Source organism: Rhineura floridana, chromosome 3 (genome assembly GCF_030035675.1).
Source record: "Rhineura floridana isolate rRhiFlo1 chromosome 3, rRhiFlo1.hap2, whole genome shotgun sequence".
Lineage (NCBI taxonomy): Eukaryota > Metazoa > Chordata > Lepidosauria > Squamata > Rhineuridae > Rhineura > Rhineura floridana.
The window spans coordinates 204,785,112-204,807,943 of NC_084482.1; the positions used below are offsets into that span (position 1 = coordinate 204,785,112).

At 45.7% G+C, this 22,832-nt stretch overlaps 2 protein-coding genes across 14 annotated transcripts in view; one reads left to right on the forward strand and one right to left on the reverse strand.

Moving 5' to 3' along the window:
- On the forward strand, positions 1 to 11,133 carry LOC133381211 (zinc finger protein 271-like). 8 transcript variants are annotated; one of them, XM_061619968.1, is made up of 5 exons: positions 167 to 316; positions 1,749 to 1,900; positions 3,438 to 3,568; positions 4,557 to 4,673; positions 7,310 to 11,133. In XM_061619968.1, the coding sequence occupies exons 3-5, from the start codon at positions 3,535 to 3,537 to the stop codon at positions 10,462 to 10,464; spliced, it is 3,306 nt and encodes a 1,101-aa protein (XP_061475952.1). In that variant the 5' UTR covers positions 167 to 316; positions 1,749 to 1,900; positions 3,438 to 3,534; the 3' UTR covers positions 10,465 to 11,133. The 8 variants fall into 8 exon arrangements, with proteins under 8 accessions (XP_061475949.1, XP_061475952.1, XP_061475954.1 ...); XM_061619966.1 differs by lacking the exon at positions 167 to 316 and adding an exon at positions 569 to 914; XM_061619967.1 differs by lacking the exon at positions 167 to 316 and adding an exon at positions 1,189 to 1,259.
- The window catches only part of LOC133381218 (zinc finger protein 850-like), a 24,292-nt gene continuing 6,723 nt past the window's right edge, over positions 5,264 to 22,832 (reverse strand). For 2 of the 6 annotated variants that reach the window (XM_061619987.1, XM_061619988.1), the window contains exon 4: positions 18,039 to 21,808. In XM_061619987.1, the coding sequence (XP_061475971.1) occupies positions 19,215 to 21,808 (2,594 nt within the window). In that variant the 3' untranslated portion in view covers positions 18,039 to 19,214. The other 4 variants (XR_009761642.1, XR_009761644.1, XR_009761643.1 and 1 more) reach the window with 4 other exon arrangements.

Consider the following 22,832-nt stretch of genomic DNA (forward strand, 5'->3'; position numbering starts at 1 on the left):
ACAAGGAAGCAGGTTAGAAGACTCTTCTCAGTGGCTAACACTCCCCATTCATGCTGCTTGGTTCATAGGATTGTCTACTCGGTCACGAGCGATAGCCAATGAATGAATGGTATGTACGTGTGTAGCTCTGCTTTTGGCTCTGTAACCTGCGCGTCAGGTTCTCCTGTTGCTGGTAATGTAGCTGAACGCCATCCTCTTCCTCGTCCCTGTCCTCCTCTTCTTGGAGTGCGGGGACCTGCTGCTGCTTGTCCTCTGGCTTCCCGGGCAGCACGTCGCAGTCTGACTTCAGCATTCTCTTCACCAACATACCGTGGAGGTGGTCTTACCATTGTGGCTCTTCGTATCTCCTCTGCGGTCTTTTGGTTTTTATTATTTTTGTTGTAGACTGTTTTGTGGGGGGTTTTTTGCTAAGCAATACGTAAATGTGTGTAACTTTAAAAAAAAATTAAAAGCCTCCTTCCAGAGCCAAAAGTTACGGTTTGCTTGGGCTCAAGCCCTAAAGCTAAAGTATGGCGAGAGGAAGAGACTACATCTCCCAGAATCCTTTGGGGCTGGAAAGGGGAGAAGGACGAGGAAGCTCCCCAGAGCGCCTGTTGCCTCCTGCCAGCCCCCATTATCTGGGTCTTCGGGGGGGCGGGGCGATGGAGAGATCAGGCTTGTGTGACGAGAGAGAGAGAGGGAGAGGAGTCCGCAGGGCAGGCTGGACGATTGGAGCAGGAAGGGGGCGGCTTGCAATGGCATGGCAACGGTGTCCTTTGGAAACCCCTCTCGGATGAGAACCTGCATCTGAATCCTGTAACTTGTGAATGCCGGTGTTGGGGGGGGCGCGGGAAGTGAGGATAAGCGGGTAGATGCTTGCCGTCCTCTGGTTCTTCAAGCCGTGGGGGTGGCTCCTCCCGCTGCGCGCATCAGCCGTAAGTTTGCTTAGCGCGTTGCACTGGGGTGAAAAAGGCGCAGGGAAATGGGGGGGAGATCAAGGGAGAGATATGACTCCCTGTCTTGAAATGATGCGACTTAGTAGGGATGGGGAACCTTTTTCAGTCTGAGGGCCACAGTCCCTTTTAGGCAACCGGGGGGTGGGGGGCGCGGAAGGGGACGAGCCAGGCAGAGATGCTTCAGGAAAAGCGCGGGAAGCAGGCTGGCGAGGGGCGTGGCCTGGGAGGGAGCTACTGGCGCAGTGTGTATTTCAGCCCTGCATGCAAAACAAGAAAGGGTGCTTGGGCCACTGAATGGAGGTCACCGCCGCCTCCAACCCTCCGGTACCAAGACTTTGTATGGACTTATCGGTCGTGGGGTGGAGGTTCTCCTTTCTAAACTGCTCTATTCAGTCAAGCAGGAGGGAGGAGGCTGCGTGCTTGCAGTGGGTGGGAAGCTGTACCTGAATCTTGTAGCTGGTGAAAGCCGATGAGGAAGGGTGGGGGAGAGCAAACGGGGAGGGGCTGCTTGTCCTGCTCCCCTCCCTGGAATAAGAGTGGGGGTGGCTCTTCCCTTTGCATCAATAGGCTTTGCACGTTGCGTTGGGGTGAAAGTGGGGTAAGTGGGGGTGGGAGGGGAGGCCAAGTGAAAGGAATTATTCCAGATCTTAAGTGGGGGTGGGAGGGGAGGCCAAGTGAAAGGAATTATTCCAGATCTTAAGATTGACCAAGGTAGAATTAGGGTAGAGCAGGGACTCCCCAACTGCGTAGTTTCATTCAGGTGGTCTGCAGCACGCCCACTTGAAATACTCATACTGTTTTTTACCGATGCAGATGCCCTTCCACTGAGCTCCGAATCTCCGTGCATCAGGCAGCCCTCAGAAGGTCACTCACAAGGGAATCTGCCCCTTGGACTGAAAATCGCCTCCCACCCCTGTAGAATCTTAATAGCGATCTGTGTGTGGATCTTTACGTAGCCAATGCAGGTATCATTGATGCACAAGAGAGAGGTATTAGCAGCCCTAGACGGCTTAAAAGTCATAAAAATATTTAGGAAAATGGCCCTGAGGAGAACGGAAACCCAAAACAGCAAAATGAGGCCGGAGTGGGCACACAATGGAGACTGAGTGTTGCTGGGAGCCGGGGGGGGGGAACTGTAGCCCACTGGTTGAGCATCAGTTTTACATGCAGAAGGCCCCACGTTCAGTCTCTTGCGTCTCTAGATAGGGCTGGGAATGTTCCTTGCCTGAAATCCTGGAGAGCCACTGCCGCCAATACTGACCGAGACAATCCAATGGTGTGACTCTGTATAAGGCAGCTTCCTCTGGAGTAACTGGAAAAGGGCCTGGCCAGGTGGAATCCTGAATGTTTCATTACAGATCCCACTTGCATTAACTACTGTAGGCGTACCTTACGCAGAGCTGCTCCATTATAGACCCATCGAATACAGGATTGCCTGCACTGACTAGCAATGATCTCACAGAGGGGTCTTTTCCCAGACCTGCCTGGAGGGACCGGAAACTGAACCTGGGCCCTTCTGCGTGTAGAACGTGTACTCTGCTCCTCCCTGATCATCTCTTACACCCACGACATAGAGAGAGAGAGCGAACATAGCATGTGCTCTGCTATTTAGCTTTGCATCCAGATAGCATTCAGTCCCCAACATCTCCAGTTAAAAAAGAGTCAGGTAATAGGTAATAACAGAAACCCTGGAGAGGTTCTGCTAGTCAGAGTAGACAGTACTGGGCTACATGAATTAAAGGCCTCACCTGAGAGAAGGCAGCTTCCTATGGTCCTACCTAGTCAGTCCCATCTATTTCAATGTGGTCTCCATGACCACAAGGTCTGTTTCGACTCTGCTGCCTGAAATGTCTTCTTGGATCATGAAATTAAGTCCTCCACCCCTTCCCATCCTCCAGTCACCGAATGCTGTGCAGAGTTGTCAATAATCTGATTACGCTCCCCCATTCCAAGTAGCTCTTTCATCAAGCCTTTTGCTCTGGAAGATCCAAATTGCCTTTTTTAGTTGTTGAGACAGAGGGCTCCTCCTGATGACATCTTTATTGAGAGAGTGTGGTGTAGTGGTTAGAGTGTAGGACCAGGACCTGAGAGACCACTGGGTGACCTTGGGCCAGTTACTGCCTCTCGGCCTAACAGGGTTGTTGTGGGGATTAAATGAGGAAAGGGAGAACCACGTACGCCACCTTGAGCTCACGAGAGGTGGGATATAGATGCAGTAAATACTGAGTATTCATCTTGATTTGTTTGCTCAAAGCTCTCACCGGTCTCTTTCCCAGCTGTACCTGGATATGCTGACGACTGAGTCTGGCACTTTCTGCATGAAAAGGGTTATGCTCTGCCCTGAGCTACACTACAATGGTCCTGCTGTTTCCTTTATGGAAGTATTACGCAATCTTTAAAATACTGTGGGGAAGGCAGACTTTGACTTCCAGTCTATGATGTTGACCCTGAAGGAGACTCTGAGGTACTGGAGATTTTGCTAAGGGCTTTTTGTCATTGCAGAGGCTGATCAACTTTGAAGACGCGGCTGTTTATCTCACTGAAGGAGAAATGGCCCTCTTACCTGGAGCTGGATGAATGAGCCTTCTACAGTGAAGTCATGCTGGAGAATGACGAGAACGTGGCCTCGTTGGGTAAGGCCCCCCCTTCCTCACTTGGGCGATGAGCCAGAAGACTGTGAAGCTACCCTAATAAGTCCCTGCATCAGTTCTTGCCTTTCATACAATGGATTTTTTGTTGTTTTTCTTCCTGTTCCAGGAAGAGTGCTGGGTGGCTCAGGAAATACCTGCCTCTCACCCTGTCTTTGAGGTAGGCTAGGCTGAGAGGTGCTGAATTGCCCAAGGCTCCCCAGGAAGAGTCCTGCTGGGTCACACCATAGAGGAACATAGGAAAGTGCATTTTCCTGAGTCAGGCCAAAATGATCAAGGTGATGGAGCAACTCCCCTTAGAGGAAAGGTTGGGGCTCTTTAGTTTAAGGGTAGGTAAGAGGGGATGTGATAGAGGTGTATAAGGTCAGGTGTGGTGTGAGGAAAGTGAACAGAGAGAAATTTGTCTCCCTTTTTCATCATAGCAGAACTCGGGGACATCCAATGAAGCTGAATGTTGAAAATTCAGGAGAGGCAAAAGAAAGTACTTTTTCCACAGCGCATATTTGAACAAGATGTAGCGAGGGCTAAATATGTGGAAGCACGGGAAAATGGGGGGGGGATGGGTGTCCCCCCATTTCTTCTGTGTTTCTTCCCCCCATTTTTTTTGCTGGACCTTCATATCTAGGGCTAGGGATGGCCACCAACTCGGATGGCTGTAAAAGAGCTTGCACACAGTGCTGTTTTTGTTCCCTTCCTCCACCTACTCCCCCTTCTCGTGGTGGTGCTCAGGAGGAAAACCATATCCCTCCCCCCTCTCGCCTTCTACCCAACGAGCCTCAGGAAAAGTTTCGTCATGATTTTATTTCTCCAGATGTGTTTTAGTTTAAAGGGAAGCGAAAGGGGACATGATGGAGGTGCATATGGTTATGTGTGATGTGAGGAACGTGAACAGAGAAATTTGTCAGGGATAGTTTGGGCCGTCGGACTGACTTCCTCCCTGACCTTACCTCCTTCTGGGCTGTTTCCCATGTAGCATCACCAGCCCCCACGCCCAGCCTCGTCCTCCAGGTACGGCAAGAGGAAGAGCCTCGTCTGCCCGATCCTCAGAGCTCAGGTGGAACAGAGGTCACTGAGTCGGACACCAGCTCAGGTAAGGTGGTTTACGTTTGACAAAGAATCTATTGCGAATTTCATCTCCCCTCCTGAGAAATGGCAAGCAAATGTTCTCAGTAATTTCCTTCAGTGGGATGGGAAAGCTCTTGTCTGAAGACACTTCTCCCACAGACCCACCCGCCGTGTTCCCTCCCCCCCCCTTTGAACCTTTTGGAAAGAAGGTGCTGGACTGATGGACATTCAGTCTGATCAAGGACGGTTCCTCAAGGACGGTTCTTCTTACGTCCTCATCCTGTTAAGGCAGGGGTAGAGAACCTTTGTTTCAGCCTGAGGGCTGTCTTCCCTTCTACGAAAGGCCAGGTGCCAGTGGTGGGCAGGGCCAGAGGCAAAAGTGGGCGGAGTAAATGTGTACAGTGGGTTACATTCTGGTTGTGCAAAAATCAGAGGTTTCTCCACACATACAGACCGCTTGATAGCAACAGATATTATCACAGTTCAAGAGCACATCTAGCCAGGCAAAAGCATCCAAGGAGAGTATTATTTTGTTTTGTTTTATTAGTATCCTTCCTCCCAAAGAAACCCAGGGTGGCAAACATAAAAGCCAAAAAATTTAACAAGGGAAAAAAGGATTTTAAAACAGTTTAATAGCACAATTAAAATATTTTAAGCACAGTTACAGCTTAAAACATTCTAAACATTCTTACACACAATTAAAAACATTCTAAAAACAATTAAAATATTCAGAAAACAAAGCCTGGAGCAAAGACTGTGAGTGGGGTGGCCTTGAGAGTATCCTAACAGACAGATGGAGAGGCCTGGAAGGCTGCCTTGAGGCAACAGGCCCAAGGTTCCTACAGCCCTGGACTAGGCAAAGAAATAAAGGGTAGCACTGTTAAGGCTACTAGGTGTTACAGCTAAAATTGAAAGTCCATGTTCAGGAGCAGTGTATCCCTGGATACCAGATAGGGATCAAACCATGAGGGATGGCCATTGCCTTCATACTATGCTTCTGGGCTTCCCCAAGGGGTTTGGCTGGCCACTTTCGGAAACAACATGCCAGGTTCACTTTCATTCTGCGTAGTTGTTCTCCTACGCCGTATGCAGGGAAAAAAAGAGTAACGTTGTTTACTGTTTGATATGCCAATATTATATTGCCTTGTGTTGCTGTTAGCATGTATTGTAAGCCACTGGGCACATTTTTTGCTTGTTATATATTTAATTTTGAGAATTGCATTATTTTATTGATGTGCGTATTGCTATATTTGTGTTTTTGTAAGCCGCCTTGAGGGCCTTTTGGCCATAAGGCAGGGTATAAATTTAATAAATAAATAAATAAAATTTGTAAAAACAGTCATACAGAATAAATGCTGCTGCTGGGAACAGTGGCTTTCTGATTTCTACCACCCCCAGGTGTCCAATTTTCTTCAAAGTCTTAAATTTGGTTTCTCTCATAGCAAGTTGGTTGCTTCTCTGCGCCTTAATGCCTCGTTTGAGTGTGGCATAATATCACTGTGCTGTGCATTGCCCTGTTTTTGCTTCAAACCATTGGCACAGAGTGATGGCATTATGAAACTTGTTAAGGTACATTCAGGTCCAGCGTCAGGGGTAGGCATCATTGACTATGTGCTGAGCCTGACATCTTGGTGATGGACCCACGGCAGATAACCATAAGAACATAAAAAAAGCCCTACTGGATCAGGCCAAAGGCCCATCTAGTCCAACATTCTGTTCTCCCGGCGGCCAACCAGACGCCTCAATAGGAAGCTTTAAGATGTTTTTAAAGATGTCTTATTTTAATGCATTTTAAAGTCTGTTTTTAAGACGTTTTAGAGTGTTTTAGTGTTTTTGTTTGCTGCCCTGGGCTCCTTCTGGGAGGAAGGGCGGGATATAAATTTAATAAATAAATAAAATAAAAGCAGGACATGGGTGCTGTGTGTTGCTGTTAGCATGTATTGTAAGCCACTGGGCACATTTTTGCTTGTTTGTGAAAAAGGACAGAGAGAATAAATGCTGCTGCTGCTGCTGGGGATTCCCAGCAACCAGTATTAAGCTGCATGCTGCCTCCTATAGTGGAGGGGGGAGCCAGCCATTAATAGCCTTATCTTGCATGAATTTGCTTAAACCCCTTTCAAGCCATCCACGTTGGTGGCTATCACTACAACTTGTGGAAGCAAATTCTACAGTTGAAATATGCCCTGCGTAAGGAAGCACTTTCTTTTGTCTGTCCTGAATTTTCCAGCATTCAACTTTGGATGGCCCCGAGTATGATGAGAAATAGAGACAAACCACTCTGTGTTCACTTTTGTCACACCATGCGTGATCGTATACATCTCTGTCACATCCCCTCTTACTTGCCTTTTCACTCCTGGCCCTGTTGCTGCTCCTTTAGGTTTTGTTGTCTAGCTTGCCTGTTCCTAAGCAGTGGTGGGGATTGGGATTGGAGGCAAAAGGGAAACTTGTGGGAGGACGAGACAGCTCGCTATAGGCATTTTGCTCAGGGGTCCATCAAAATCTGGAGCTGGTGCTTTATGCAATGGAGAGTAAGGTGGGGGTGGGGGTACAGGCCCAATTCCATATCTTCCACAATATAGCCCAACCATCCATCTGTATTCTGAGGTTCTTTCTCTGCCAGATGTAGATGCAAATCTTGCTTTCCCTTTTTTTCTCTCTTAGCAGGTAACTTCAGGAGAAAACATTTCTGCCCAGAGTGCAGCTGCTGTTTTGCCTTCAAATTGGCTCTTGCCAGACATCAAAGAATCCACAAAGGAGAGAAGCCCCAGGAAAGCTCCCAAAGTGAGGAATGTTTTGGTCAAAGTTCAGAGGTAGTGAGCCATCAGGAAATCCACAAGGGACAAAGACGCTATAAGTGTTTGGAGTGTGGGAAATCATTTGCTTATCGATCTGTCCTCCTGATCCACAGGAACGTACATGCAGGAGATAAACCTTATCACTGCTTGGAGTGTGGGAAAAGTTTTCCCCGACTCTCTGATTTTGTGAAACATCTAAGAGTCCACACAACAGCAAAAGCCTACAAATGTAAGTGTGGAAAATGTTTTGTTGCAAGATCATCTCTTATAATCCATGAGAGAATCCATTCAGGAGAGAAACCCTACAAATGTTTGGAGTGTGGGAAAGGTTTTCCTCAGAATTCACAGCTTTATGTACACCAGAAAATCCACACTGGAGAGAAGCCTTACAAATGCACTGACTGTAGCTTATGCTTTTCCCGAAGGCCACAACTTGTTCGTCATCAGCGAACCCATACTGGGGAAAAACCCTATAAATGCTTGGGGTGTGGCAGATCATTTGCTCTACAGTCAGTCCTTAGCATTCATAAGAGAGTTCACACAGGAGAGAAACCGTATAAATGTGGCAAGTGTGGGAAATGTTTTGCCCAAAATGCACAGCTTTGGAGCCATCGGAGGGTTCACACAGGAGAGAAACCTCATAAATGCTTGGAGTGTGGGAAATGTTTCAGTGTGCGTTCCGGACTTGTGAACCACCAGAGAGCCCACACAGGAGAAAGGCCCCATAAGTGTTTGGAATGTGGGAAATGTTTTTCCATGAGATCACATCTTGTGCAACACCAGAGAATCCAAACAGGAGAGAAACCATATAAATGCATAGAGTGTGGAAAATGTTTTTCTCAAAAATCTGGCCTTGTGAGCCATCAGAGTATTCACAATGGACAGAGACCCCATAAGTGTGTGGAGTGTGGGAAAGGTTGTATGTCGTCATCAGAACTTGTAATCCATCAGAGAATCCATACAGGAGAGAAACCCTACAAATGCATGGAGTGTGGATATTGCTTTTCCCAGAGACAACACCTCCAGAGACACCAGCGAGTCCACACAGGAGAGAAACCCTACAAATGTCTGGAGTGTGAAAAATGCTTTGCTGACAAGTCACAGCTTCGTATACACCAGAGAGTACACACAGGAGCGAGGCCTTATGAATGTGACGAGTGTGGGAAAGGTTGTGTTACCTCATCACATCTTCTTTGTCATAAAAGAGTCCACACAGGAGAGAAACCATATAAATGTTTGGACTGTGGAATGTCATTTTCACATCATTCAACCCTTAGAGGGCACCAGAGAATCCATACAGGAGAGAAACCCCATAAATGCTTGGAGTGTGGGAAATGCTTTTCTAGGAAAGACAGTCTTTCCAGACATCAGACAATCCACACAGGAGATAAACCTTACAAATGCATGGAATGTGGAAAATGTTTTTATTGGAAACACAGTCTTTTGAATCACCAGAGAATTCACACAGGAGAGAGATGCTATAAATATAAATGCACAGTGTGTGAGAAACCTTTTGCTAATACGTCAAAGCTTATAATCCATCAGAGAATTCATACTGGAGAGAAACCCTTCAGATGCATAAAGTGTGAGAAATGTTTTGCTAGAAAATCACGACTTGTAGCCCATCAGAAAATTCATGCAGGAGACAAGCCCCACAAATGTGTGGAATGTGAGAAATGTTTTTCTCACAAACAAAACCTCAACAAACATCAGAGAGTTCACACAGGAGTGAAACCATACAAATGCCTGGAGTGTGGGAAATGTTTTACTGACAAGTCACAGCTTTGTATACACCAAAGAGTTCACACAGGAGAGAAGCCCTACAAATGTGTCGAGTGTGGGAAGTGTTTTTCACAGGCTGGAAACCTTCAGATACACCAGAGAGTCCACATAGAGGAGAAGTCATATAAATGTTGGGAGTGTGGGGAATGTTTTAGTCACCAAGCAGCCCTTGTGACACACCAGATTGTCCATACAGGAACGGGGACGTACGAGTGTGTGAAGTGTGGTAAATGTTTTGTAGAGAAATCAAACCTCGATAAACATCAAAAAGTCCACACAGGAGAGAAACTATATAAATGCTTGGACTGTGGGGAATCATTTGCTCATCAGTCAGACCTTCTGAGCCACCAAAGTATCCACAAAAAAGAGAGACCCCATGAATGTTTGGAGTGTGGCAAATCTTTTACCCAGAAAGACACCCTTGTACAGCACCAGAGAGTCCACACAGGAGAGAAGCCTTACACATGTTCAGAGTGTGGGAAATTGTTTGGTCGTCAGTCAGACCTTCAGAGCCACCAAAGTGTTCATAAAAAAGACAGACGCCATCAGTGTATGAAGTGTGGCAAATCTTTTTCCCGAAGATATACTCTTGGGCTGCATCAGAAAGTCCACATGGGAGAGAAATCTTATAAATGTTCAAAGTGTGGGGAATTGTTTGCTGATGAGACAGCCCTTCAGAGCCACCAAATCATCTGTAAGAAAGAGAGACTGCATGAATGTTTAGAGTGTGGCAAATGTTTTTCCCGGAAAGATGGCCTTATTCTGCACCAGAGAATCCACACAGGAGAGAAACCTTACAAATGCTTGGAGTGTGGCAAATCTTTTTCCAGTGTATCAACACTTCTTATACACCAGAGAATCCACACAGGAGAGAAGCCTTACAAATGCTTGGAGTGTGGCAAATCATTTGCTCAAACATCAGGCCTTGTGACCCATCGGAGACTCCACACAGGCGAGAAACCCTATAAATGCTTGGAGTGTGGCAGATGTTTTTCCCAAGTATCAAACCTTCATTCACATCAGAGAGGCCACACAGGAGAGAAACCACATAAATGCTTGGAGTGTGGCAAATCTTTTGCTCAGGGTACAACTCTTGTGAGTCATCAGAGGGTTCACACAGGAGAGAGACCCTATAAATGTCTGGAGTGTGGGAACTGTTTTTCCCGGAAGTCGGCGCTTAATCGACATCGGAAGAGAATCCATAGAACAGAGAAAGTACAGAAACATGTTAAGCAGTGAGCAATATAGTTCTTTTCCTCATCATCTGAGACATACCAGTTATTTCTTGTCGCGCAGGACAAAATAACCCTTTATAAATGCTTGGGGCCAGGGAAATGTCACTTTCCCCCTTCTCCCCCTCCCTTTAAACTTTCATATTTGGCAAAGACTTCACAGATTTGGGAGAAGGACAGAAATGTTTTCCCAGTGCGTAGAATAGTCTTCCTGGGGGGGAAAAGATCCAGATGTGTGATGCAGAGAGTTAATATTGAGATAGGACATAACTCAGGTTTACTATTACGATACCCCTGAAAGAGCTGCAAATCCTTTTGGGTGAGACCTATGACAGACTAGTTGGGATGAAGGTATAACCCAAAGTTTTGTTCTTAGACTCAAATATGACAGCAGCAGACATCTGCCTCCTTTACAGAGACCCACGTTCTTGTTTTGTTGATTAACAACCCAGAATTCATGAATGATTTTCTGCTTACGAGCAGGAATCCATGGTATTCCAAAGATATAAAACATATTGGAAGGTATAACATAATTAGCAGTGTAGGTTTTGATAGTATGTCTATGTAATTTTTATCCAGACATGTTTTTAAAATAGCAATTCTTTGTATTAGGTCTGATTCCATTAGATGTTGCTAAATAAACGCTTTCATGATAGAAAGTTATGCTTAATCAAAATTATTGTAAATTATTGTTTGAAGTGTAATTAAGCTGGAACACGAAAGACAGGGCCGGCGCCAGAGGGTGGCCAGGTCAGACCCTGGCTGAGGGCCCCTGGGTCCCAAGGGGCCCTGAAGAGCTCCTCCTTAGGGTGGGTGGGTGGTGGTAGCTTCCGCGATCCGTGGTGTAGATCACAGAAGGGAGTTTCGAGGTACCCCCGACTGCCATGCAGACCCGCAACATGCTCCGCCTACCTCTCGAAGTAAATGCTGGTTGCCAGGCATGCTGGGCCCCGTTGCACTGTGGGTGCAAGTCTACCATCAACCAAGATGGTGGCTGAGGTTTCCCTAAGGACCTGATGCCTCCACCGCTATCTTGGTTGATGGTAGACTTGTGCCCACAGTGCGACAGGCCCCGGCATACCTGGCACCGCCCTGGCGACCAGCATTTACTTTGAGAGGTAGGCGGAGCATGTCGCAGGCAGCCATCGTGGGCCTGCACGGCAGTGGGGGAGCATATCTTGGAACTCCATCCCACAGTCCGCATCACGGATGTTTATATGTTTTATATGTTCTTAATGATATGTACTTATTTTTATCTGGAAGCCGCCTTGAGTTCCAGTTTGGAAAAGGGGTGGGGTATAAATATAATAATAATAATAATAATAATAATAATAATAAATACCCACCCACCCTAAGGAGGGGCCCTTCAGGGAGAGGTGGTGGGATGGGCGTGCGTGTGTGTGTATGCCGGGGCAGGCTGGTGCCCAAGGGCGCTGGCATGCCTGGCGCCGGCCCTAATGAAAGAGAAATGTTCTGTACCTTCTTGTTATAGAATGATATAAAAAGGGCATATTTCAGATATTAAAGTGAGGTTTTCTTTATGAAAATGTAATCAATGTTATGCTGCTATGCCATCTACTAACTTCACTTTGTAACCGGAGGAGGGGAGCCTACTGTGGGTTATCTCTGCCCTCTTGCTCCTCTGGCAGGAAGTTGATTTTTGACAAGGGTCATCCAGGAGGGCCAGAAAACTTCTTCCAGATTCGCTTACGTCCGAGAAAGAAGGATTAATGTAGAATAGAAATTATGGTTAGAGGAGCCACTAGAGCTGGACCTGGCAGGGATAGGCCTTAGGACAGAGCTTGGAAAAGTTACTTTTTTAAAACTACAACGCCCATCAGCCCCAGCCAGCAGGGCCACTGGATTGGGCTGACGGGAGTTGTAGTTCAAAAAAGTAACTTTTCCAACCTCTGCCTTAGGTAGCAATTCAGCATGGCCCTCTGGCTAGAGGTTTCACTGCTTTCCTCTTTCTCCCCTTTCCTCTTCTTTAGTTATTATTGTAGCAGCATGCTGGGAGGGCCAGATCCTCTTCTCCTACATAAAATAAATTTATCACGGTATGGCCAGTGTACTCTTTTCCTGAAGGGGGGGAGGGGATCCTAGTGTGGGATATATCACAGCAGTCACCATAAGAGGTGGGTCTGCTGCAATCTGAACTGCTTGGGATTCTACTACCTGTTGCAGTATGTGCCTGCGGAAGGCAGCCTCAGCAGATGCGTATCCATCGAGGCAGTTGTACCTCACAAAGGTGAAGGCCAATGACCAGATTGCTGCCCTGCAGATGTCCCCCAAGGGGAAGGGTGCAGAGGCTGCAGTGCTCCTGATGGAACGGGCTGTGATGCCCCCCAGCACATCCCCTGATGCGTCCTTGTAACAACCCGGCAATGCAGGCCTTGATCCAGCAAGCCCTCATGGCAGGAGAGACCTTCATGACATGAAGAGAGCATCACCTGATCAGAACTGCAGTGCACTTGAAGCATGCTCTCACTGCACACATTCAGCATGTGCCGTTCCTTCACCCTATCGGTTTTAGACCTTGGGCATAAAGATGGCAGGACTATCTCCTGTGCCCTGTGCAACATGGAACTGACCTGTGGCATGAAGGACAGGTCTATGCATAGGGTGACAATCCTGCTGGATTATCTACAGCTCCTTGTGAGGTGAGGTGGTGGCTATTTCTGACACCCTTGTGGCGGGCGTGATGGCCACGAGGAACGGCGTCTTCCAGCTCATTAATTTTATGGGCGAGGACCGGAATGGCTCAAAGGGAGGTCTTGTTAGGGCCTTCAGCATCTTGTTCAGGTCCAAGGCCAAGGAACAATGGACTGGGGAGTCTGAGCAGGCCTGCTCCCCTGAGGAAACATTTGACCAGGGGTGAAAGACTAGGGGAGCTCCAGAAGGGTAGGTTAAGACTGAACCAATAATTCAAACCCTGGGTGTTTGGGTGCAGGCCCTGGTCAAGGCCCTCCTTGACTAGACTGTCCAGAACTCTCCCTGACAGAGGGTCGGCCTTTCTCCGCACCCACCTGATGAAGGCCTGCCAGAACTCATAAATGGGTAGACTGCCTATGCAATCCTAGGATGGATGGGGGTGGCTTAGTATTAAGTCCGATGTCCCGCAAACATCGCCTCTCAACAGCCAGGCGTGCAGTTGGAGGCAATCCGAGTCAGGATGGAGGACCTCACCCTGGCTCAAAAGGTCCTTTGAGGAGGGAGAAACCAAGGATCTGCTACTGACAGGGCCACTAGATTGGTGAACCAGACCTTTTGGGACCAGTGGGGAAGCCACAATTATGATGTCCCCGCCTGCTGATCTCACTTTCCTGAGCAGCCTCTGAATCAAGTGTGGGAGTGAAGGAATAGGGCAACCTCTGAGACCATTCTGCTGACAGAGCATCCATTCCCATCACCCCCTTACTCCTGAAGCAGGAGAACGAGAGTCTCACCTATTTGCTAGGCTTGCAAACAGATCTACTTCTGGCATTCTGAACCAGTCTGCGATCTGAGTGAACACTTCCTGGTTCAGGCTCCATTCTGTCTGAGAAAACTGCTGGAGGCTGAGCCAGTACACTGGAGTGTTGGATGTGCCCAACATGTGCTTTGTTGACAGGGATTCTAGGCATACCGCTGCCCATTCTGGCAGGAAATCTGCATCCTGCATGAGTGAGATTTGCTTCCTTCCCCTTTGTATGCACCTTGACTGCCATATTGTCAGTGTGTACCAGGACATGCTTAAGTCTCCTCAGCTCCAGGAAATGAATGAGGGCCAACCTCACTGCCCGCAATTCTGTAAGTTTATCAGGCTATGGGCCTCCTCCTGGGACAGGCATCTCTGTGCATAATGTGCCCCCTGCTCTTTTGTTGTTGTTAACCAGTGAAGGGCACAGTTGCTGAAGCCCCTTAGCAGCTTCACACAGTTAAAGGGAGGTCATCAGCAAGTTTCTAGACTGTGCCACTTTTTTAAAAAAAGGCTCTCAGGGAAAAGTTTAGGAGGTTATCCACATGAACGCATTACTTCGTACTAAAGATGCTGTTTTTACCTCCGTTTTCTATTTGCACCATCTGCAGTGAGTGCTCAATACTAGCTGCAAACATGGTCTTTTCAATTCACACCAGCAATCCTTCCTCCCTGAAGGATCAATCCGTTTCCTAATGAACAAGCCCTCTTATTTTACATTTCCACTTCCTCTGGTTGCTAGGGAATTGAGCGTGCTCAGTTTGTTTCAGGTTCCATTTAAAAAAACAAACACTGGAAGTGCTATTTTCACTGCCTATGGTTGCCAGATAACTGGGCATGCAAAGATTTCTGTATTTCCACAAGACAGACAACACAGAGGACTGAAAATTAGTATTACATCTTGGCGCACAAGTTAAGGAATAAAGGGAAAAAATAACCACCTCCCCACTCTTTAGGTGTCTGCAAATAAGGGATAAATAGGTGATGCCTCCTAGGTGAGTACAGCTGAAAGTACAAACCTTTGTTTGAGCAATATTACACATTGGCACACAAGCTAGGGGGAAAATAAAAATAAGTAAAGGCACCATTCATCTGCCAAGAAACAGGGCTGCTTGTTGCAATAAATAGCTGTATAACATAAAAAAGGCCAACAGAACTGAGGAGAGCAGCTGCAAGTTGCTTGTCAGCCCACAAGAAACAAAATGAAAAAAGGGAGGATATAGTGGGTGTGGAAAGGGGTGTTTGGAAAAGTAACAGTTGACACACCCACCTAAAAACATCAAAGCAAACATCTGCAACCACTAGTGGAGCCGAGGGGAGACGTATTTTTCTCCACTCTGTATTATCAGCAGATTGGGTTAGTATGTATCTACAGGGGGGAAACTGCAGTATAGCTTCTGTTTGCCAGTAATGTCATGTGACAAATGCAAATTAAAAGATGCAAGTAGCAGCAAACACCACAGTAAACCACTGTATAGATAAGCCCTAGGTTAGGCTAACTCCCATTTTCTTTATCTGCTAGATTTCTGTTTGCAGGGACTTTTTCTGTTGGTCCAGTGAAACAGCCATTGGTCCTTGGGAGTGCTGTGACTCCGGGATCATAGAGGTGTATATATATTTCTGAGATGCTGGAGCTGCAGATGCCCATGTATATCATCCAGATAGTTGGAGCTGAGAATGCCCAATCAACCCCAGGAAAACCTACATCTTAAATGTCATTCGGCTCACATAGAGTGTGCATGTAAATTGGGAGGCACATTAGTACAGAAGAAGGGGACATGAAAGGGTTCCTTTGAAGTGTATTTTTTGGGATGTGGATCTCTCTCTGCCTTTCAAGATGCTATAAAATGGAGCTTTGGCAGCTCATCATTGCTGGTTTGGGGGGGAACATCCTTCCTTATTGTCACCTAGATTATCAGAGCATACCAACTTTTAGTGTTTGGAGTTCGGTAATCTGCTGTTGAGGCACAAGCAAGAAGAAATTACGAGGGTGTTGACTCCAAGAATGCAACACAAGCATGTCACCTTTATTTAGCTCCCCGAAGGTAAACCCAAGTAGAGATTCAGATCAGACGCCCTTTGTTACAGACCGACCGTTGTAAAATTAGTGAATGCTCTTTTGTGCAAATTTGGTATATCAAAAAACTTGTATTGTGGGGAGGAGGAAGTGTGTGGGGCAGAGACAACAGCACGCAGCTGAAATAAATCCCATCATGCACCAGCCACTAATGTAGATAGAAAACATTGGCCTTGTTCACATGTGACATTCAATGAGTGTAGTCTATGTACTCTCGGACAGTTATTCAAATGTAGAATTCAATGAGCGTACAGTCTCCATTATATACACATTTGCTTCCAGGAAAAGAAAGTGGCTCCAATGACACTTATTAAATGTGCCATTGAAGCAATTCCCTTTCAGTAGCAACAAAACAAGGCATGCTGAGTCTGTTATACTTCCTGCAGCTGTTTTCTATACATGCTTATGTTCAATAAAGAGTTGTGGCAAAAAAGGGGAATATAGTTTGACTCTTCATTTTCCCTGCAGTATCTCACGTTTTTAAGCTAAAACAACTTTTACAATAACACCAACTTCTGTAACTATCATAATTATAGCTATTAAAATATTGCAGTTCTTCACTGTCTGTTATGTTTTACATATATGTGGTTTTATTTGATGCAGGCATTCATGGCACAATCCTATACGTGTCTAATGAGATGTAAGTCCTATAGAGGTCAATGGGACTTTCCCAGAGATAAATCTCTTAATGTAGACCTAAATATGTATATGAAAATATTTTAAGGAGGAGGGGGCTGCAACAACAAAAAAGAACCCCAAGCTGCTTGAAAGAGTATTTGAACTGAAATGATTCTTCCAACCCGAAACATCCGATTCCTTCTTGAGGATATCATGTGTTTTAATACAGAGAACTGCACTTAAAATATGCATCTGGACTTAAAATATGCATCTGGACTTTCCAGCCTCCTCCTCCCACCTCCCTCAAGCTCACTCCCTGCTCACGGGCGGACGAAGGCACACAAGCACGCACACAGAAACAGCAACCCACCTATGCAGTAACACCCTGGTGTGGACAGAACCTGGAAAATTAATGCAACTTCTAAACTTACACAGCATTTGGGCAAAACATTATTAGCTCAGACTCCATGAAAAACGTAGAAACAAATATCAAAACTTTGCAAAAGCAATTTAAAAGAGCTTAACAAAACTATCAAATATCCAGAACACCTTTTTTACAAAACTGGAAACAAAAAACATTTGTGTGTGTCACTTTAAGCTGTACATATCCATCAATTCTAGCAGAATTGGGCATCCTGTGACTCTCCAGATGTTGGTGGAATATCCCTCCCATCATCTCTGACCACTGGCCATACTGACAGGGACTGATGGGAGTTGGGAGACCAACGACATCTGTAGGGCCACAGATTGCAGAATTAGGTAGGGAAGGAAGTCAACAAGCTGTGGCATTAACACTGACTAGGTCCTGCTGCACATCCTGGCTCTGATGGTAACTGGACTGACTGTGTTTTGTGTTTTTGTCTGGATATTGACTATCCCAACTGGAAGATTCCCTTGCCTGGACCAATAATATCGTTCATTTCCTGTCCTCTGGGAGGGGTGTTTTGAAAGGCTATAATCCAATTTACTTTAAATACAATCAGCAGAATACCAGCAAATACATGCAGTCTATGAAAGATAGGAGCTAGATAATATGAAAGAGAAATCCACAGCACATTTCTGAATCTAGGAGAAGGGAGAAATAAGAATCAGTAGAGGCAAATAAATATTACCTGGAAAACAAAATAGAGTATAGATATGTAACGTTTACTCTGGAGAACTATGTGCAAGTTAACTATTACAAACATAATTATGGCATTTAAAACTAGTAATAATTTTAACTATTATGCAACTCTATATTTATTTACCACCTTCCACCAGTCCAAACTAGTTAAAGCTTTGCTACGTTACAGCTATGCTGTCATTTACCCTAAATATTAAGAAAAGAGACAAAGATATTAAGAAAAAAGAGACAATATGTGAGCTACCTATCCAAGCAGGGATTCAAAGGATGCAGATTGATGTAGGGTCCTAGGGATAGGACCTGAATAACAGAGATGAAGAAAAAAGGTTGGAAAAATAAAATGGTGAAATATAAAGCTCACCTGGGAATAAGCAAAACTATTAAAACAAGAACCGTATGCATATAAAAACTTAAAAACTTGAAAACTAAAAATTTGACAAGTCGCATGGAGTAACATATCTATCTTTACAGTTAGTTTGACAAAGGCTCTGTTAGCATTTCTGCTTCTCACACTCAAGGCAGACATTCAGGGCTACATCAGTCACGAGCCAGAATTTCTTGACAAAGTTTTTCTTCTATTCCACTCATAGCTCCCTCATTCCACTTCATCTTCACCACATCCACAGATTTGCCCCCAAAACTGAGTTCAGTAACAATCTTCAGTGAAGCTTTCCTAACTGTTCAAACATTTCTAATGATTTCTTTTACTGGTATCTACTACAGGCATCTAAGATCCTCCGTGGCGCAGAGTGGTAAAGCGGCGGTAACACAGCCGAAAGCTCTGCTTACGGCCGGAGTTCGATTCCAACGGAAGGAGGAAGTCGAATCTCCGGTAAAAGGGGTCGAGGTCCACTCAGCCTTCCATCTATCCGTGGTCGGTAAAATGAGTACCCGGCATATGCTGGGGGGTAAAGAAAGGCCGGGGAAGGAACTAGCAAGCCCACCCCATATATACGGTCTGCCTCGTAAACGTCGCAAGACGTCACCCTAAGAGTCGGAAATGACTCGCACTACAAGTGTGCGGACACCTTTACCTTTTTACTACAGGCATCTATTGTGTAGGAGAGGTGTTCGGAGAAGTGAATGGCCAAAGTTTCCCACCAGGGTGAACTATTATGCCTCTCTCTCATTTGGAGGTTTTTGCAAGTATCGAAAGTAGTCTGATGTTCTTTCCAGTCTCTCAGTATTTTATGGTGTTTCTCCTTTAAGGATCCTCTGATATTACTGAAGAATGTCAATCTGATTAAAGCTGTTTCCTCCTGTGAATTCTTGGATGTAATATAAGGATGATATTCCCAACCGAAGCTCTTTTCACATTCCAGACAGTTTTAAGGCTTCTCCTCTGTGTGATTTTTCTGCACAGGGAGATTGCAACTCTGCACAAAACTTTTCCCACATTCAAAGTTTTAATATGCCTTTCCCTATATAATGTGACTGAAGAATGCTATTCTGACTAAAACTCTTTCCACACTGCAAGCATTTTTAAGTCTTATTCTTTGTATGAGTTTTTTGATGACTACTAAGGGAGCTACCCCAACTGAAGCTCTTTGCACACTCCAAACATTTATAAGGTTTGTCCCCTGTACGAATTCTTTGATGATTAGTAAGGGTGCAATTATGACGGAAGCTCTTTGCACGCTCCAAGCATTTATATGGTTTGTGCCCTGTATGAGTTCTTTGATGTGAAGTAAGATGGTGACGACGAGTGAAGCTCTTTGTACACTTCAAGCATTGATATGGTTTGTCCCCTGTATGAATTCTTTGATGTGTATTAAGGGAGCTACCCCGACTGAAGCTATTTCCACACTCCAAACATTTATAAGGTTTGTCCCCTGTATGAATTCTTTGATGTGTAGTAAGGGCGCTACTGTCACGGAAGCTCTTTCCACACTCCAAGCATTTATATGGTTTGTCCCCTGTATGAGTTCTTTGATGTGTAGTAAGGGCGCTACTGTCACGGAAGCTCTTTCCACACTCCAAGCATTTATATGGTTTGTTCCCTGTATGAGTTCTTTGATGTGAAGTAAGATGGTGACGACGAGTGAAGCTCTTTGCACACTCCAAGCATTTATAAGGTTTGTCCCCTGTATGAGTTCTTTGATGTATAGAAAGCTGGCTACTCTGACTGAAGCTGTTTCCACACTCCGGGCATTTATAAGGTTTGTCCCCTGTATGAGTTCTTTGATGTACAGCAAGGGAGCTACTCTGACTGAAGCTCTTTTCACACTCCAAGCATTTATAAGGTTTGTCCCCTGTATGAGTTCTTTGATGGTACGTAAGGGAGCTACTCTGACTGAAGCTCTTTCCACACTCCAAGCATTTATAAGGCTTGTTCCCTGTATGAGTTCTTTGATGAGAAGTAAGGGAGCTACTGTTATTGAAGCTCTTTCCACACTCCAAGCATTTATAAGGTTTGTCCCCTGTATGAGTTCTTTGATGGTAAGTAAGGGAGTAACTGTGACTGAACTTCTTTCCACACTCCAAGCATTTATAAGGCTTGTTCCCTGTATGAGTTCTTTGATGAGAAGTAAGGTTGCCTTTGTGACTGAAGCTCTTTCCACACTCAAAGCATTTATAAGGTTTGTCCCCCGTATGAGTTCTTTGATGTTTAGTCAGGTTGCCATGGTCACTGAAGCTCTTTCCACACTCAAGGCACTTATAAGGTTTGTCACCTGTATGGAACCTTCGATGTATCTGAAGTTGGCTATTCTGACTGAAGCTCTTTCCACACTCCAAGCATTTATAAGGTTTGTCCCCTGTGTGAGTTCTTTGATGCGTTGCAAGGTGGTGATTACGTCTGAAGATTTTTCCACACTCCAAACATACATAAGGTTTGTCCCCTGTATGAGTTCTTTGATGTATCTTGAGGGAACCACTCTGACTGAAGCTCTTTCCACACTCCAAACATGTATAAGGTTTGTCCCCTGTATGAGTTCTTTGATGCATCGTAAGGTTGCCTTTCCTACTGAAGCTCTTTCCACACTCCAAGCATTTAAAAGGTTTGTCCCCTGTATGAGTTCTTTGATGCAAAGTAAGGGTGCTACTGTGACCGAAGCTCTTTCCACACTCCAGGCATTTGTAAGGTTTGTCCCCTGTATGAGTTCGTTGATGTATCTCAAGGGAACCTCTCTGACTGAAGCTATTTCCACACTCCAAACATGTATAAGGTTTGTGCCCTGTATGGGTTCTTTGATGAGAAGTAAGGTTGCCTTTGAGACTGAAGCTCTGTCCACACTCCAAGCATTTAAAAGGTTTGGCCCCTGTATGAGTTCTTTGATGAGAAGTAAGGGTGGTACTGTGACCGAAGCTCTTTCCACACTCCAGGCATTTGTAAGGTTTGTCCCCTGTATGAGTACTTTGATGTATCTTAAGGGAACCTCTCTGACTGAAGCTCTTTCCACACTCCAAACATGTATAAGGTTTGTCCCCTGTATGAGTTCTTTGATGTATCTCAAGGGAACCTCTCTGACTGAAGCTCTTTCCACACTCCAGGCATTTAAAAGGTTTGACCCCTGTATGAATTCTTTGATGCAAAGTAAGGGTGGTACTGCAACCAAAGCTCTTTCTACACTCCAGGCATTTGTAAGGTTTGTCCCCTGTATGAGTTCTTTGATGAGAAGTAAGGTTGCCTTTGTGACTGAAGCTCTGTCCGCACTCCAAGCATTTAAAAGGTTTGGCCCCTGTATGAGTTCTTTGATGCAAAGTAAGGGTGGTACTGCGACCAAAGCTCTTTCCACACTCCAGGCATTTGTAAGGTTTGTCCCCTGTATGAGTTCTTTGATGTATCTCAAGGGAACCTCTCTGACTGAAGCTCTTTCCACACTCCAGGCATTTACAAGGGTTCTCTTCTGTGTGTCTCTTCTGTTGTTTTGTCAGACTATATCTATGGCTGAAACTTTCTCCACCCTCAGGGGATGTATACGTTTCCCCCCCACTGGATTCACACCCCGGATTCTGTGTTTGTATCCCCTCTTGTCTCTTTGCTCCATTCTGCTCTTTCCGTTCCTCTTTCTGCTCCTTAACTCCTGGTGACACTTCTGATGGTTCCCCCTCACCCGTGAACTCTGAGACATCTGCTGATGGAATAAAAAGGAAAGCTGGGAAAGCTCTGTGGAGAAATGCTGTTTACATATCTCTGTTTATGATTTGTAGTTTGACAAAATATTTCTGGGAGTTCGTTGATGCCAGAGTGTCAAACATTTGTACTGTTATGTTACAGAATTCTTTTAGCAATAGCTGCTCGGTGACAGGTTGTGAAAAGAGAGAGACAATCGCTTTCAATATTTATAGGTGGGGCCCAGATTCAGTAAATTCAGTTATATTGGTCTGGGAAATAACAGATTAGCTGGAGGCTCTGGAGAGTGAAGACTGGGTAGTTAACTGCCAGTTGGATGTCAAACACAGCAAGCTTGGGGGAGGAAAAAGATGGAACCCAGCAAGAGGGCAAAGCTGGGATCCACAGGGCAGGATTACATCCTCAAATACTGTGAGTCTGCTGGAGGCAGGGTGCCTAAAGGGGGTTCCACACTTTCTTCCAACATCCCCCTCCTACCTATCACCCCAAAATGTACACCTTGGTCTTGGAGCTCCCTCCATGCAGACCCCCTCTAATATCTCTGCAAGCAAAAAGAGACTCATGTGGTCACTTGCTGCATTGCTTTGGGTAGGCAGGACATGAGAGGGAAGTCCCTATTTTGCTATCTTTTCTTCAAGGCCGCTCCCAGAAGGAGATGCTCCTGCTCAGGGATGCAGAGAGCCACCAGCTGAAGGATTGCCTCACCTCTAGGCTGATTGGAACCATGATGAGATGGTGTCCTGCTATCTCCTTTTGGAATGGTAGTAAGTACCCTTCTCTTATGATGTTCTGGATCCATCGATCCACGATGGTATACTCCCAGTGACTTATGAAGTGTTGGGAGTCTTCTCCGCACTGGGAAGGGGGCCTGGTCATGCCTGCTAGCGCTGATATGGCTGCCTCCTGCCCTCCTTGGCATTGCCTGAGTGCCTGGCCTTGGGGAAGGCTTGTTGGCTCCACCGTCACTGACTCAGGATGAAGGACTGTCCCCTCTATGGGGATCAAAAACGTCTGCCCTCCCTGCC

Coding starts and splice junctions, on each gene's coding strand:
- LOC133381211 (XM_061619965.1), top strand. CDS start 3,535: ATGCTGGAGAATGACGAGAACGTGGCCTCGTTGG. Junction 3,569..4,556: donor CGAGAACGTGGCCTCGTTGG/GTAAGGCCCCCC, acceptor TTTCCCATGTAG/CATCACCAGCCCCCACGCCC. Junction 4,674..7,309: donor TGAGTCGGACACCAGCTCAG/GTAAGGTGGTTT, acceptor TTTCTCTCTTAG/CAGGTAACTTCAGGAGAAAA.